The 15,543-nt window shown below is 42.2% G+C and overlaps 1 protein-coding gene across 2 annotated transcripts in view; it reads right to left on the reverse strand.

The window, feature by feature from the left end:
• Positions 1-14,219, reverse strand: part of LOC139573759 (raftlin-like) — a 67,612-nt gene extending 53,393 nt beyond the window's left edge. Inside the window, exons 1-2 of one of the 2 annotated variants that reach the window (XM_071397574.1) lie at positions 13,620-14,219; positions 383-549 (exon numbers count right to left, since the gene is read on the reverse strand). In XM_071397574.1, the coding sequence (XP_071253675.1) occupies positions 383-527 (145 nt within the window). In that variant the 5' untranslated portion in view covers positions 528-549; positions 13,620-14,219. The remainder of the gene's footprint in view (positions 1-382; positions 550-13,619) is intronic. The other variant, XM_071397575.1, reaches the window with a different exon arrangement.
• Positions 14,220-15,543: the final 1,324 nt, after the last annotated feature.

Genomic DNA, 15,543 nt, shown 5'->3' on the forward strand with positions numbered 1-15,543 from the left:
TACCCACCCCTGAGCCATGAGCAGAGCAGGTCTCAGGAAGCAACACCCAACCTTGCATCTCATCAACACTTCAAATTGCAACAAGAAACACCTCTGTGGGCTGGGGGTGTGTGAGTAGGTGGGAGAAGGAGATGGAGTCTATTATGGTGGAGGAATGTATTTCCATCTAACTAAGTGTGAGGTGGAGGGCAACATGTTCTGTGGTTGGAGTGCATGTTGTGTTTGTCAGTTTAATTTCTGGTACTGAACTTGAACAATATGATAGTTAAGCATATCTTTGGTGTGTAAAAAGAGAGTTGGAAAACTGTAACAGTGATTAGTACATTTTTCAAACGGCTTAGAAATAACCACTGAATTCTCTCTCAAAAGTTGCATGTCTTACCGTCTTTCCCTACGAGGAAGTTGACGTATTGGTATGTGTAGGCTACGCCCACCTTGGTCTCCACCTGTGGTCTCTTCAGGGTGGAGTAGATCTTCCCTGGACTGCTCTCCTCTGATGACTTCAGCTTCCTCAGTCCACAGCCCATCTCCCCAGAGTGTGTGTGGACCCTACATAGGGAATAGATGGGGCAGAATGAGATTCCTGTAAGAATGTATGTGTGTGTGTGTGTAAATAATAATAATAATAAGGTGTGTTCATATTTTTGTCCTATTTCACACATGTACAAGTGTTTATTAATATACGTGTGAATTGGAAATTTGTTTTTTTTGCATATCCTAAATCCCCCTGAGACACGCTCGAAGAGTGGGGTGACGGCCAGGGTCTGCCATCACCTTGTTGACTCTGGGATTTAAACTAGCAACCTTTTGGTTACTAGCCCAACACTCTAACTGCTAGGCTACCTGATGCTTGTGTGTGTGAAACTGGACACCAGTCCCCAAAGCATAAGACATGTTCAATTTAGGGAGAGATGGATTAATCTCTCTATCACACACACACACACACACACACACACACCTCACGTATGGGGCCCCAAGGGAGTCTCAGAGGGAAAACCAATAAAGAAAAACATGCTGGATAAGCGGCACCAAATAAATAAATAAATAAAAAGGCATAAATGAGCTTGATTTTTCATGGGTTCCGGAGCCCTCGTTCCCTGGGGGACAAATTAACAGAGACAACCGTGAAAGACTATGGAAAAGGGCCTCTAAAGAGCCTGTGCACCGGGTGTCACCCAAATGGCTTGTGACAGCGGTGCTGCATCTCCATTGGCTCAGGCTGGCACAGGTAATATCCCATTGTGCTCTGCTGATTAAACCCGGGAGGGTGTGATGGGGGTTCCAGGGGGCGCCGGCCCCCCAGCTGATGAGGAACGCACTGTATTATGTTCCCCTCTAATTATACGCCGTTCTGGGCTCCGCCAGCGGACTAATCCAAGAGGCCGTGGCGGAGACAGGAGGATGGGGGGGGGGGAGATGGGAGAATGGGGGGGACAGGAGCGAACCGGTGCTCTGTTAATGAGGTGAGCAGGAAGAATGAAAAGGTGAGAATCAATCAAGGGAAAAAGAGGAAATGGGTGGCTGGTGGGAGATTGTTCGCTAGAGAGACGAGTTAGGTAATGCATGGCAAGTAGAGTCTGGAGAGATAGGCCACTGTAATTAGACCCTGTTGAATAGAAGTGACGAGAAGAGGGAGATGACAGAGATTCAAAAGTATTGTCATGAGAGCCACTGTCTTCCACAACACCTACACAGATATCTGTGTTTGTATTATGAAATGAAATGTGTGTATCACCTATAATCTTTGTCTCTTTTTAATAAATGTCATGCGTGTGCATAAAATGTTTAATTCATTACAATACAGGCAATGGCTTTCAAGTCAATACAAGCAGTGGCATACCACAGTTTTATTGACCATCTCATACTATTCTACACATTTTGCAAGGAGGCTGAGAGAATTTAGCATTCTTTAAGCATATTTCCTGCTATTCTACACATTTTGCCATGACTTATGACCTGCCTTGCAGTGGCTGCAGGGCATGTAGTACACCAGTGAATACAAGGAATGCTTGCAGAATCTGATGTTTTGTATTTTTGTAAATATGTTTCAAAGAAGTTTCAAAAATGGGTTTTTAAATGTTTTAAATAGAGCTCGGTGAGTCATCTCTGGGAATTGTGTAATTTCTTCTCTGTGTCTTTAAACTGGGGCTCATGCCTCCGTTCCAAAATCAGAGCACACATTTCAAATCCAAAAGAAACAAATCTTCCATTTCCCTAAAAGTGTTCAATTTCTCCTAAACAGCCCCCCAGGACTGAACTCTAAAGCAACTCGGCTCAATGACATCAATATTTTTCTGTCATCAAAGAAAACAGGCGAATACTACAGTAAAATATCCATAGTTTTTAATATTATCTCAGATGTGCTCTGTCTAAGTTCCAGTGAACTCCGGAGAGAGGCTCCGTAATGTAGTGTACAGGAAAGGCAGAAGAAGTCTGAACAAAAGAAGAGAGAAAAACAAAAGGCTGAACATTTTAGAAAAACGTAGGGGCTCTTATTCGTATAGCTCCTGGAGACCAACGGGGGGGAGTGAGGCGAGGCCGGGGTATTTTTAGAGTTGACAGAAGAAGTGTGAGATGTTTATGATTTTCAGAGTGACTGTTTTCCCTCTCAAACTTCTCTTCAGAATCGAGGTGCATGTTCTGAGCATGCCCTGTCTGAGCTCTGCCTCTATGGGCCCGCTTTGGTTAATCTCCTCTGCTTTTCAGACTGACAGCGAGGGAGTTTGGGTTACACCAGCAGTCTAAACAACGGCTCGATATTGTCAGAAAAACAGAAAGGCATTGATTCTTTGCTGAATTAGTAACGATCGGTTCACTGTTTCTTTCCTTTTGTTTGGAGTTAATTGCATTTGAGGTTTTACTCGATAAGACTTTGTAAGGCAAGATGTTATAGAAGTCCAAAGGGTTTGTTGTAACTGGATGTACTTAAATAGGACAGATATACACTGAACAAAATATAAACGCAACATGCAACAATTTAAATGATTTTACAGTTCATATAAAGGAAATCAGTCAATTTAAATAAATGAATTAGACTCTAAGCTGTGGATTTCACATGACTGGGAATACATATGCAGCTGTTAGTCACAGATACCTTAATAAACAAGGTAGGGGCGTGGATCAGAAAACCAGTCAGTATCTGGTGTGACCACCATTTGCTTCATGCAACGCATCTCCTTCGCATTGAGTTGATCAGGCTGTTGAGTGTGGTCTGTGGAGTGTTGTCCCACTCCTCTTCATTGGCGGATATTGGCGGGAACTGGAACACGCTGTGGTAAACGTCGATCCAGAGCATCCCAAACGTGCTCAATGGGTGACATGTCTGGTGAGTATGCAGGCCATGGAAGAACTGGGGTGATGGCGGCAGATATATGACACGACAATAGGCCTCGGGATCTTGTCACTGTACCTCTGTGCATTCAAATTGCAATCAATAAAATGCAATTGTGTTTGTTGTCCGCAGTTTATGCCTGCCTATACCATAACCCCACCTCCATCATGGGACACTCTGATCACAACATTGACATCAGCGAACCGCTCGCACACACCACGCCATACACATTGTCTGCCATCTGCCAGGTACAGTTGAAACCGGGATTCATCAAGAGCACACATCTCTAGCATGCCAGTGGCCATCGATGGTGAGGAGTTGCCCACTGCAGTCAGGTCAAGACCCTGGTGAGGATGACATGCATGCAGTTGAGCTTCCCTGAGATGGTTTCTGACAGTTTGAGCAGAAATTATTTGGTTATGAAAACCAACAGTTTCATCAGCTGTCCGGGTGGCTGGTCTCAGACCATACACTGTTGGTTAAGGGCTTGTAAGTAAACATTGCACAGTAAGGTCTACACCTTCGGCGCATGTGACAAATGACATTTTATTTTATTTGAAGAAGCCGGATTTGGAGGTCCTGGGCTGGCGTGGTTACACATGGTCTGCGGTCGTGACGCCGGTTGGACGTACTGCCAAATTTTATAAAATGACATTGAGGCGGCTTATGGTAGAGAAATCAACATGAAATTATCTGGCAACAGCTCTGGTGGACATTTCTGCAGTCAGCAAGCCAATTGCACACTCCCTCAAAACTTGAGACATCTGTGGCATTGTGTTGTGTGACAAAACTGCACATTTTAGTGGCATTTTATTATTCCCAGCACAAGGTGCACCTGTGTAATGATCATGCTGTTTAATCAGCTTCTTGATATGCCACACCTGTCAGGTGGATGGATTATCTTGGCAAAGGATAAACACTCACTAACAGGGAAATAAGCTTTTTGTGCATATGAAACATTTCTGGGATATTTTATTTCAGCTCATGAAACATGGGACCAACACATTACATGTTGCATTTATATTTTTGTTGAGTGTAGAAAGTCATGTTTGTTAGCCATGAACCTGTTTGGTTCCTAAACTGACCTATTTTGTACCTTCTACCCAACGCCAGCCTCACAAGATACTTTTCATGTACACGTGGATTTTGTATTGTAAATATGTGATAGTGGAGTAGTGGCCTGAGGGGAACACACTAAATGCATTGGGTAAAGTGTTATGAAATGTAATTTTTAAACTGAATATAACTGTCTTAATGGTGCTGGACCCCAGGAAGAGTAGATCCTTAATAAATATAAAAATCAATGGTTAAACATCCTTCATAACCACCAACGTCTCCACAGTTGCTTAGCACAGAATTTATGTTATATCTGCATGGGAGTAAACTTAATACATGAGCTAATAATGTACGATGATTCTGTAAAAAAGTATTTGGTTGGATATGGGCAACAAATATGGGCAACAAATATGGGCAACAATACAACAAGAGTGATGATTCATTATCTTTCCATAATGCTATCTAATCATAAAATAATTTGTCTTCTTGGAAGTGTCATGTAAAGATACAAATCCCTGAGAACAAAGCTCAACTTGTGATGAAAAGATCTCTTTGGACTAGAAAGGATTAGAGCAGTGGTCACCAACTGGTCGGTCGGATTCTAAGTTGATCACCAAACATTTCTGTAAAAAAACCCAACGATAAAGCCTTGTGTTCCTATTTTTTTTATTTTTTTTGCGCCGTTGCCGGTAGGTGCACAACGATTCAGCTGCCCTAGTGCCAGGAAGTCTGAAGGTAGAACTCTGCCTACCCGACATGCCCAGAGAGCAAATCAAGTGCACCTATAGGCCTACCGCTGACCAATCAGATAGCTCAGATCACTGTGTCTGCACAGTTTCCTCGAGCCATAGACTGTAAAAAGCCTCACACACACAGCAAAATTGCTACTCTGAGATTGGTACTCTGAGATATCAAAACCAAGAAATACAGCATAGAACTGCTGGTTTTATGAGTAAGTTAATGTTTATTCAGCACTGTCAAAACTTTGTTCAACACTTTTGTCATAAATGCGCATTTTCCCTACTTCCACTCATGCTACAACCAGCACTGCAGCTGTAATTAATGAGTATAATGTTAGAAAAGTGTTACGATAAGCTTGTGTTGTTGTTATTAGCGGCTTGTGTCGTTTTTAATATGGAGGAATATTTCACTTTCTCTGGTCATAGGAATAATATGAATTGGTGTATGAGGCAAAAATAATGCAGTGTGACTTGAGTTTCGCCATCAGATGGAAGACTGTGTCCCCTTTTCTCGGTGGAGGGAGGGAGAGCGGAGGTCGAGGAGTCGGGTGAGAGGCAGCATCAGTCCAGTAATAAATAAATAAAAAATATAGAAACCAATTATTATGCTTACTTAGCTGTGCCTCACAAGTAATACAACAAATGATCTACTACCAGTGTGATCATATACCTCATTTTTAAATATAATTCCAAAATGGTCTGAGAACAACATTGGCAGGGTAATTCAAGCATAGCCAATATGCAGTGACAATGTTTTGGGCCTATAGCCCACTGCACAAACCTCATTGCTACAGTACTGTTTTTAATTGGGTAATGTTGCATAGGCTTACGTTATTTAAGTCATGTTAAAAAAAAATCTGAGTGGTAGATCTCGGCTTGCATTTTGACTTAGAAAGTGATCTTGACTCAGAAAAGGTTGGTGACCGCTAGATTAGAGGAAGAGTTAGCCATCTCCAAACTTAAAGGGGGGCTGAACTTCCTGATTTGGCCTTGTTTTTCGGCTTGGTCATTAAGAAATGCAGCGGACATGACTGAAGGCAAACAAGGAGTTGTCTTGGGGGGGGGGGGGGGAGTGTGGGTGTCTCTTGTGTGTTTGTTCGCATGTGGCAAGAGTTTGTACATTCACTCTGCCAAAATGCTGCAGAGTTAGTCACTCACCCTTCTAAATAACTTGAAATAGTCTAATCAGGTCATGTGTCTTGAAGTCGCCTAGGCTAGCTAGTGCTATCTAACTTCTTTCGCAAATTAGCTTCAGCCGGGTGGTGTGCGACTGTGGCAAAGTTGACATTGGACAGCCTAGTTCTGGGGCTAGTTAAGGGCTGTTAATAATTTACGCAATGCAAATGGACCAATATTTTAATGTTGCACATATTTTAGTTATCTCATTAAATGCTTTCAATATTTGTGTTTCTACAATTTATAGTTGGTTTAAGGTTAAGTCATAGAAATGTGGAGTTATTGACATTTAAAAACTATTGTCCCATGTACAGTAAATTGTGTAATTTACTATTGGTCCCTAACTAGCCCCATAGGGATACCGAATGTCAAACCAAATTGATAGGCATTACGATCAGGTCACATGCAGCTGTGCCCCAAAATTATGATAACTTGGGTGCTGTGGGCAAATGTACAGTACCCTTCATTCCGTGACATACCAATATTTTCCTATCATCTCGCAAATCTCTGTTTTGGACAAGACTGACTTTACGACCAAAATTATCCTATTTACACTTTGTAGTCAATTTTCACAATCGAATAAACGTTTGACTCCCATCGATGCCACATAGGCATGCTGTATTCAAAACTAAGAAGTTGCTTTTCAGGGGCAGACGCTCTTTAAAACACGGCCAGCTCTTACATTGCCTCCGTCTCTACCCCGGACTTCTGCCTGTGTCTACCACAGTAACCCTGATTACCCCGGTTCTTAAATGTGACAAATAAAGCAGTTGTGCACAAGGCGCAGTTTCCTGGCGGCTGTTGTGTTGTCCACTCAGGGGGGAGAGTGCTCTCAGGGGCCCGGAGCAGGGCCATTCCCTGTTTGGACTTCCTCCCTCCTTCCTTCCTTGGCTCCTCACCTGGGAGGGACAGTGGACAAGGAGGATAGGAGCAAGGGGCCCGACAGAGGTGGGCTGGGATTTAGGTTGTGTTGGTGACCATACTACAGCAACAAAAACAATTAGACCAGTGCTAATATTACATAGCTTGAAAGCCCTGTAGTTAAGATGAAAACAATGACCATAACGCATTCCCAAATACTGGGCCTTCTCTGAAAACTGGAACAGCTTTTTTGAAAACCCACAGCTAGACACAGTTTATTACATTCAATATAAATCTCCAAGGACAAGACATAATGACACACATAAAGAAAGAGCCTTGCTGAAAGATGAGGGGAGATAAGTGCTGGTAAAAACAGAGTGTAGTAAACAAGCGTCTGCTTGAGCCTCTCCAGTGCTTCAAGGCTGAGTGTCCTGGCTGGCCCGGTGGTTGGTTCGATCTGGTTCCAGCGAAGCCATCCCTCTATCGTCTCAAGGCCTGGGCACAGCCGGCTACATATGCTGCACCCAGACACACATGTACGGTAGGGAGCTATTGCCATGGGAACCAGCCCCTTTTAGAACTACTTCCCCTCTCAGGAGAATAATAGACACCAATATCTCTATTTTCCTCTCTCCAAGGGCTAAGCTCTCGTCTCTCCCTTCTCCCTTCTCTTTCTCTCACTGCCTGTAAGGTCTCTCTAATTTTCTCCCAGTCTCTGTCTTTCAGGTCTGTATTTTGCATTTGCTTTGTTTGACAGTCATTATCTTGATAAAGTATGTATAATCTATTCACTCTGGGCTTTATACAATACCCTGAACTCAACGCATTTCTAAATCTATCATACATAAACATTGCAATGGATGAGTCCGATCATGGCCAAAGTGAATGGCACACAGCAAGAATGAAAATAACAATGCGAAAGAGGAAAATCCGGTTAATAATATTATATTTTCCAAAACATAGGCACAGAGATTTCAAGGAATGACTCATTGTTTTCATGCGAACTTGCTGGAGGCGGGCCATTGTTTTATTACAGCCAACTGAAGCTAAGTTTTGCTTTTCAGATACAGTATCGACAAGTCCTTGAACATTACTTGATCAATACTGCTGCAGTTCTTGACCACCCAGTTAATTTTCTTTCGAGAAATGCAGTATCAAAGGGGAGTTTTCTTCCTCGCTTAGCGACTACAAAACAAGTGAATAGTGCATACCACCATGTTTTCCTTCCAGCAAAGGGATTTCTCTTAATATCCATTCTAAGTACTTTAAGGCTATGCCAAAGGCTTGAATAAATTGGTATCTTCAAAAGCCCATCACTAAAGAAAGAAAAAGGTACAATCTTTGCCACAGATCATGTACCCAAGCATTTCAAAGGACATAGATGTGATGCTTATGCAAGAGTATAATCCATTTAGACTGTCATCGCTGTCAGGAGAAATGCAAAGAATTACCAGTCATCTTTCAGCAAGTAATCAGGCTAAGCTGTTTACCCAAAAGGCCTAAAATACAGTGGGTAGGTACTTGTAGGGAGGCAAATATGGATAAATACAGTATGTGTGTGTAGAGTCTTTCAATATGGAAATATTATTTCAGTAATTCTCAGTTTTGGTTCTTGTTTAAAATATGTTTTATTGGAAGACAGAACTATGTTCAAGTACAATCCCAGCTAGCACAGTGGATCTGGGCCAATTCCGGCTGAGAGTCAGACACGGCCGACGTCATGTGTCCCGAGTCTGGGCCGCCTTCGGCAGTATTACTTGTGGCTAGGATGTGGGGATTGAGCTCGGGCCGATTCCGGTGTGAGTTATCTGGCCCAAATGTATATATTACTTGGTGCTCGGGCTGATTCCAGTGTAAGTTATCTGGCCCAAATATATTACTTGAGGCTTGGGCCGATTGGGGCTACTCTCTGGCAGATGATTACACGGGCTGCTTTATATAATTAACATTTCATTATTTATTTTTCCATATTTTCTCATTGTGTCTGTGATCAAAAAATACAATGAACAATTAAATGAAATTCTTTAAGAGTCCTGTGTAGTATTTTAGTATTTTGATACTTTGTGCAAGGCAATTGATAAGCATTAAAATCTTTGTGGATGGAGCCTCCCGAGTGGCGCAGCGGTCTAAGACACTGGGTCGCAGTGCAAACTGCGTTGCTACAGATGCTGGTTCGAGACCTGTGCCAGCTGCGACCGGGAGACCCATGAGGCGACGCGCAATTGAGTTAGGGGAGGGTTTGGCCGGCCAGGATGTCCTTGTCCCATCGCGCTGTAGCGACTCCTGTGGTGGGCCAGGCACATGCACACTGAAACGGTCACCAGGTGTATGTTGTTTCCTCCGACACCATTTTTTTTTTGTGGATGGGTATAATTTGTATGTATAAAATGTATAATAGTAATATTTAAAATGACTAAATCGGGTAATTTTGTATACATTTATTTAAATTAGCATCTGGCCACTTCTGGGGAGATTCTGGTAAGATGCCGGCAAAGTCGGCTGAATTCCGGTAAACGGAAACGGCCCGATGGTACTTGGGCCGATTCTGGGCAGTCATTCATTTTGATTCCAGGCAGAGTTCGACACCCGATTCCAGACGATTCAATCAGTTCCAGACCCCAGGAAGAGGGCCGCTTCTGGGCCGATTCCTCATTGCTAGCTGGGATACTGTAAAGTGCAGTAAACTTGTAGACTAGTGGTCAACTTTATCCTACTCCCTCTGTGAATGTTTGCACTGTACATGCTGAGGAGAGTAGAACATCAATTAAGGTTTAATTTCACTGCTACCAAACCCGGATCCGGGAGCACCCCCCACAGTAAAAAAGCTGACTAGCATAGCCTAGCATAGCGTCACAAGTAAATATTAGCATCTAAATATCATTAAATCACAAGTCCAAGACACCAGATGAAAGATACAGATCTTGTGAATCCAGCAATCATTTCTGATTTTTAAAATGTTTTACAGGGAAGACACAATATGTAAATCTATTAGCTAACCACGTTAGCAAAAGACACCATTTTTCTTAGTCCACCATTTTTTTTCTCCACCAGTAGCTATCACCAATTCGACCAAATAAAGATATTGATAGCCACTAACCAAGAAAAAACTTCATCAGATGACAGTCTGATAACATATTTATTGTATAGCATAGGTTTTGTTAGAAAAATGTGCATATTTCAGGTATAAATCATAGTTTACAATTGCACCCACCATCACAACTCGACTAGAATAAATACAGAGAGCAACGTGTATTACCTAATTACTAATCATAAAACATTTCTTAAAAATACACAGCGTACAGTAATTGAAAGACACAGATCCTGTGAATCCAGACAATATTTCAGATTTTCTAAGTGTTTTACAGCGAAAACACAATAAATCGTTATATTAGCATACCACATGTGCAAACATTACCCCAGCATTGATTCAAGGCAAAAAGAGCGATAGCGTTATCACCACCAAAATATATTAATTTTTTCACTAACCTTCTCAGAATTCTTCAGATGACAGTCCTATAACATCATATTACACAATGCATATAGAGTTTGTTCGAAAATGTGCATATTTAGCGGCACAACTCGTGGTTATACAATTAGAATAGTGGGCAAAACTTAAACAATCTGTCCGGCGCCATCTTGGATTAGCACCTATTCTAATCGAAAACTATTCATAAACTTGACTAAAAAAATACAAGTTGGACAGCTAATGAAAGATAAATTAGTTCTTAATGCAATCGCGGTGTTAGATTTTTAAAATTAACGTTACTAGACATACAGTGTGCGTTACAGCCAGACCAGTGCCGCAATAACGGCGACCAAACACTTTTACATTTTTCCACATAAATACGGAATAACATCATAAATAGCTCTTACTTTTGGACGAGCTTCCATCAGAATCTTGGGCAAGTTGTCCTTTGTCCAAAAGAATCGTTGCACGGTTGTAAAACATCCTCTTCACCTCTGGAATTAGCAGCTAACAATAGCTATGTCGCACAGACATGCCCAAATGGCCAAAGTGCAATACTAAGGAAATGTCGAAAATAGCAATATACTCGCATAAACTGATATAACTCGGTTTAAAATAACTTCGTTATGATGTTTCTAACACCTATATCGAATTAAATTACAGACGGACATATCTAAGGCCGATAACTGAGCGTTTCAAAATGCTATCCTGAGGTCTTGCGTTGCGTAATGGCGGAAGTCGAAAAGAAAGCGCACCTCGTTCCTTGGGGCTTTATAAGCTCTGAGAAATACGTAGAAACACCATTCCACTTCTCATTGGTTACTGACATCCAGGGGAAGGCGGGTGCAGTTCATGACGACCCATAGGGCACATACAGAGCTTTAAACTGATCTGAGAACAGAGTCTAGTTTTCAGACGTTCGCAGTTCCTGTCATGCATTTCGCTCCAGAATGAGTTCTGTTCCACCCACAGACATAATTCAAACGGTTTTAGAAACTAGAGATTGTTTTCTATCCAATAGTAATAATAATATGCATATTGTACGAGCACGAATTGAGTACGAGGCAGTTTAATTTGGGAACGCTAAATGTCGAAGTTGAAACAGCACCCCCTGTAGTGACAAGAAGCAAGACTTTCTAATCTATTCAAGCCAATTCTACTCAGTACCAGATAAATCTCTACTCCCTGGTCCAATATCAGACATATGGGAACTGGATTAAAATGGAAGTTTGAACGTCAACGCAGCTGGACGACAGAAGTCAATGTTCAGAAAATCTGTGAACATGATCAACTTTATGAAACACCCAATAGTGAGTTCCTACTATGTAGATTATATCAGGTGAGTATTCAATTTAACAACGTAATTATGTCATGAAACTGTTTCTGCTCTGGCTCCCCCGCTTCACCTTTTGCCCCATCTATTATTCTCTGTTTCAAATGAGGCCTACAGTATGGAGCAGATACCACAATGACTTTCCCATTCAAGGCTGGCCAGTTATATTTGGGTTATGGCTAGTCTGTGATGCAGTAATTTGGGGGTTCCTGTTGAAAGTGTTTCCGTGTGTGTGTGTGTGTGTGTGTGTGTGTGTGTGTGTGTGTGTGTGTGTGTGTGTGTGTGTGTGTGTGTGTGTGTGTGTGTACTAGCTCGTGACCCAGCAACAATATAGGGTTAACAGCCCAGCCCTCATAACCAACCAGCTGGAACTGATTAACAGTTCACTCAAACTCTCTCTCTTTTCCTCACTCACTCCCTAACGCTCTCTCTCATTCCTTCTCACTCTCATTCTTCCTGTCTGTGTGCATTCCTCTCTCATGCCCTCTTCTCCTTTCTCCTAACCTCTTATCCCTTCTCACATCCTTCAACTCGTTCGCTCTACTTTGTCCCTCCCTCGCTCTTGCTTTCTCTCACACTGGCAAACACACACACACTCTCTCTCTCTGCAGTAGAGCCTAAGGTTTAATACTGTATGTCAAGCACATCTTGAAATACCATCAGGGTTCAGTGATTGGAGCCAGGTAGACATTTTTGGCATTCTCACCCCTCTGGTACCACACTTCCAGTTCTCTGCTGCCAATGACTGGAACGAATTGCAAAAATCACTGAAGCTGGAGTCTTATATCTCCCTCACTAACTTTAAGCATCAGCTGTCAGAGCAGCTTACCAATCATTGCACCTGTACACAGCCCATCTGTAAATAGCCCACCCAACTACCTCATCCCCATATTGTTATTTTTTTTTTTGCTCCTTTGCACCCCAGTATCTCTACTTGCACATTCATCTTCTGCACATCTATCACTCCAGTGTTAATGCTAAATTGTAATTATTTTGCCACTATGGCCTATTTATTGCCTTACCTCCCTAATTTTACTACATTTGCACACACTTTATATTGATTTTTATATTGTGTTATTGACTGTACGTTTGTTTATCCCATGTGTAACTCTGTGTTTTTTGTGTCGCACTGCTTTGCTTTATCTTGGCCAGGTCGCAGTTGTAAATGAGAACTTGTTCTCAACTAGCCTGCATGGTTAAATAAAGAACTAAAATAAATGTTAAAAAATTTGACTTCAAACCAACCAGCTCATTGATCAGCATGATTACTGCTCTGAGCATGAGCAGGTGTTTATGTGTGTGTGTGTGTGTGTGTGCGCGCGCGCACGTGTGTGTGCATGCGTGGGTGTGTATGGGAGGAGTGTGGGTTGGTGATCAGGAGTTTCTTGTAAGACATTGCACACAAGCCAAACTTGTGGCTTGCGGCATCCCTTGACTGATGCATTCATCCTCATTAATCTGCCTCTGAACGGTTGTCATGCTATAAACAACTAGAACACTAAGTTGTCTGTGACTTCTGACCAAAGAGATGTACAGTCTGTCTTTATCAGTGTCTTTTCCTGTAGGCTACATATTTATTTTCTCAAGCCTTGACAAATAAGGATGTGGACTAGTGGTAAACACATGCAAGTTGAAGTAGAAAGAAGAGGGAGTTACCTGATCAGAAGCTGTTGACTACAGGAGTTGGAAAGTTCACTGTTGAGATCAAGAGAAAGCCACTGGAACGGCTCCTCGAACAAACACACACATTCTACTGACAGGAGAACAGCACCGCGCAACAGTCCACGCTCAGATCCTCTGCGATTCTTCACTCAGGTCCTGCAGATACAGCTCGAACTGAGGCTTTCGGTCAAAGAGGGAAAAAAAGACAACAAGAAGACTAAAATCTGGATGGGATCAGTAGCTCTGCCAGCTTATTCTATCCTCGCCAGAGGCTCACTAGCTAACGGTGCGCAGCAAACACTTTGAGTGCGTGCGTTTAGGTCATGCTCAAAGTATGCCTCGGCTATGTTCTGCAAGCTCAGGGAAACCACATCCTGTCACATATCTACCTCCTCTCTCTCTCTCTCTCTCTCTCTCTCTCTCTCTCTTCCTCTCTTGTGATTGTCTGAAGCGATGGAGCGCTCTGACCCAACCTCTGTTCGGCGCAGCCCCTCCACCCCTCTATCTTTCCCTCTCCCTCTCTTTCACTCACTCAAGGCTTCTCCGGGAGCCGCACCAGTTCCAGTCGACTGACTGAAGAATCCATCTGAGGATGAGGCTGGGGGAAAGAGGGAGGGCGAGAGGGAAGGGGGGATGCCAGAGAGAGAGAGAGAGAGAGAGAGAGAAATGAGGAGAGGTGAGGAAGCAAGAAAGGGTGTACAAGGAGTAAAAGTGGATAAAGAGCTGGGGAGACAGAAGGAGGGAAAATGAAAAAATAATAATTTCAAGGAGAGATATAATGTATTATACATACTAGTATATTCCTTGAGAATTTGGTGGGGTTGACTATGGGTAGGGTACAGGGTGTGAGGATGTTTTGGTGGGTAAGTTGTTATGTCAGCACTTCTGTGGTGACTATACATATTTAATACGATCCTGTCGAGGCCCCCTATAGCTGCATATTCATTATTCACACCAGTCTGTGAGGGGGACCACTGCTCTGGAGATGGTTGTCTGACACAGAAACCAGTGATTTTCACAGAACCGAACATTGAAGCAAAACAACACGGGAAGGCGATTGCAACGTAACATGGAAGTTATTCTTTATGCAGGTGCAGTGGTGGAAAAAAGTACCCAATTGTCATACTTGAGTAAAAGTAAAGCTACCTTAATAGAAAATGAAAAAGTGAAAGTCACCCAGTTAAATATTACTTGAGTAAAAGTCTAAAAGTATTTGATTTTAAATATACTTAAGTATCAAAATTAAATGTAATTGCTAAAATATCCTTAAGTATCAAAAGTAAAAGTATAAATCATTTCAAATTCCTTATATTTAAATTTACGGATAGCCAGATACTCAACGACGCTCACTTTGCAAACAAAGCATTTGTGTTCAGTGAGTCCGCCAGATCAGTGGCAGTAGAGATGACCAGAGGTGTGAATTTGACAATTTTCCTGTCCTGCTAAGCATTCAAAATGTAACGAGTACTTTTAGGTGTCAGGGAAAATGTATGGAGTAAAAATTATATACTTTCCCTTCACTCCTAAAGAAAATTAAAAGTTGTCCGAAATAGTAAAGTACAGATACCCCAAAAAATGACTTAAAGTAGTACTTTAAAGCATTTTTTCTTAAGTACTTTACACCACTGTGCAGGTGGATGGGACAGATCAATTATGGGACATCAGCATTGCGTCTGCTGTGTACATGTGGGCTCTTGCATCATTGAGGATACTATTCTCTCCTGGAGCAGCAAAACATTACTGGACAGCTCAGATATTGCCACCAGAATTGGCAACACACTGTTGTCTGAGTATTTCAGATGGAACCAATGCTTTTCCAATGGGAGTCATCTGTTAACGAATGAGATGGTCTGTCTTTTGATGGCGGCAAATCGTCCGAAAATAGTTCACTTGAGTTGTACTTTTGACGGACAATGAT

The sequence above is a fragment of the Salvelinus alpinus genome, chromosome 4 (genome assembly GCF_045679555.1).
Source record: "Salvelinus alpinus chromosome 4, SLU_Salpinus.1, whole genome shotgun sequence".
Lineage (NCBI taxonomy): Eukaryota > Metazoa > Chordata > Actinopteri > Salmoniformes > Salmonidae > Salvelinus > Salvelinus alpinus.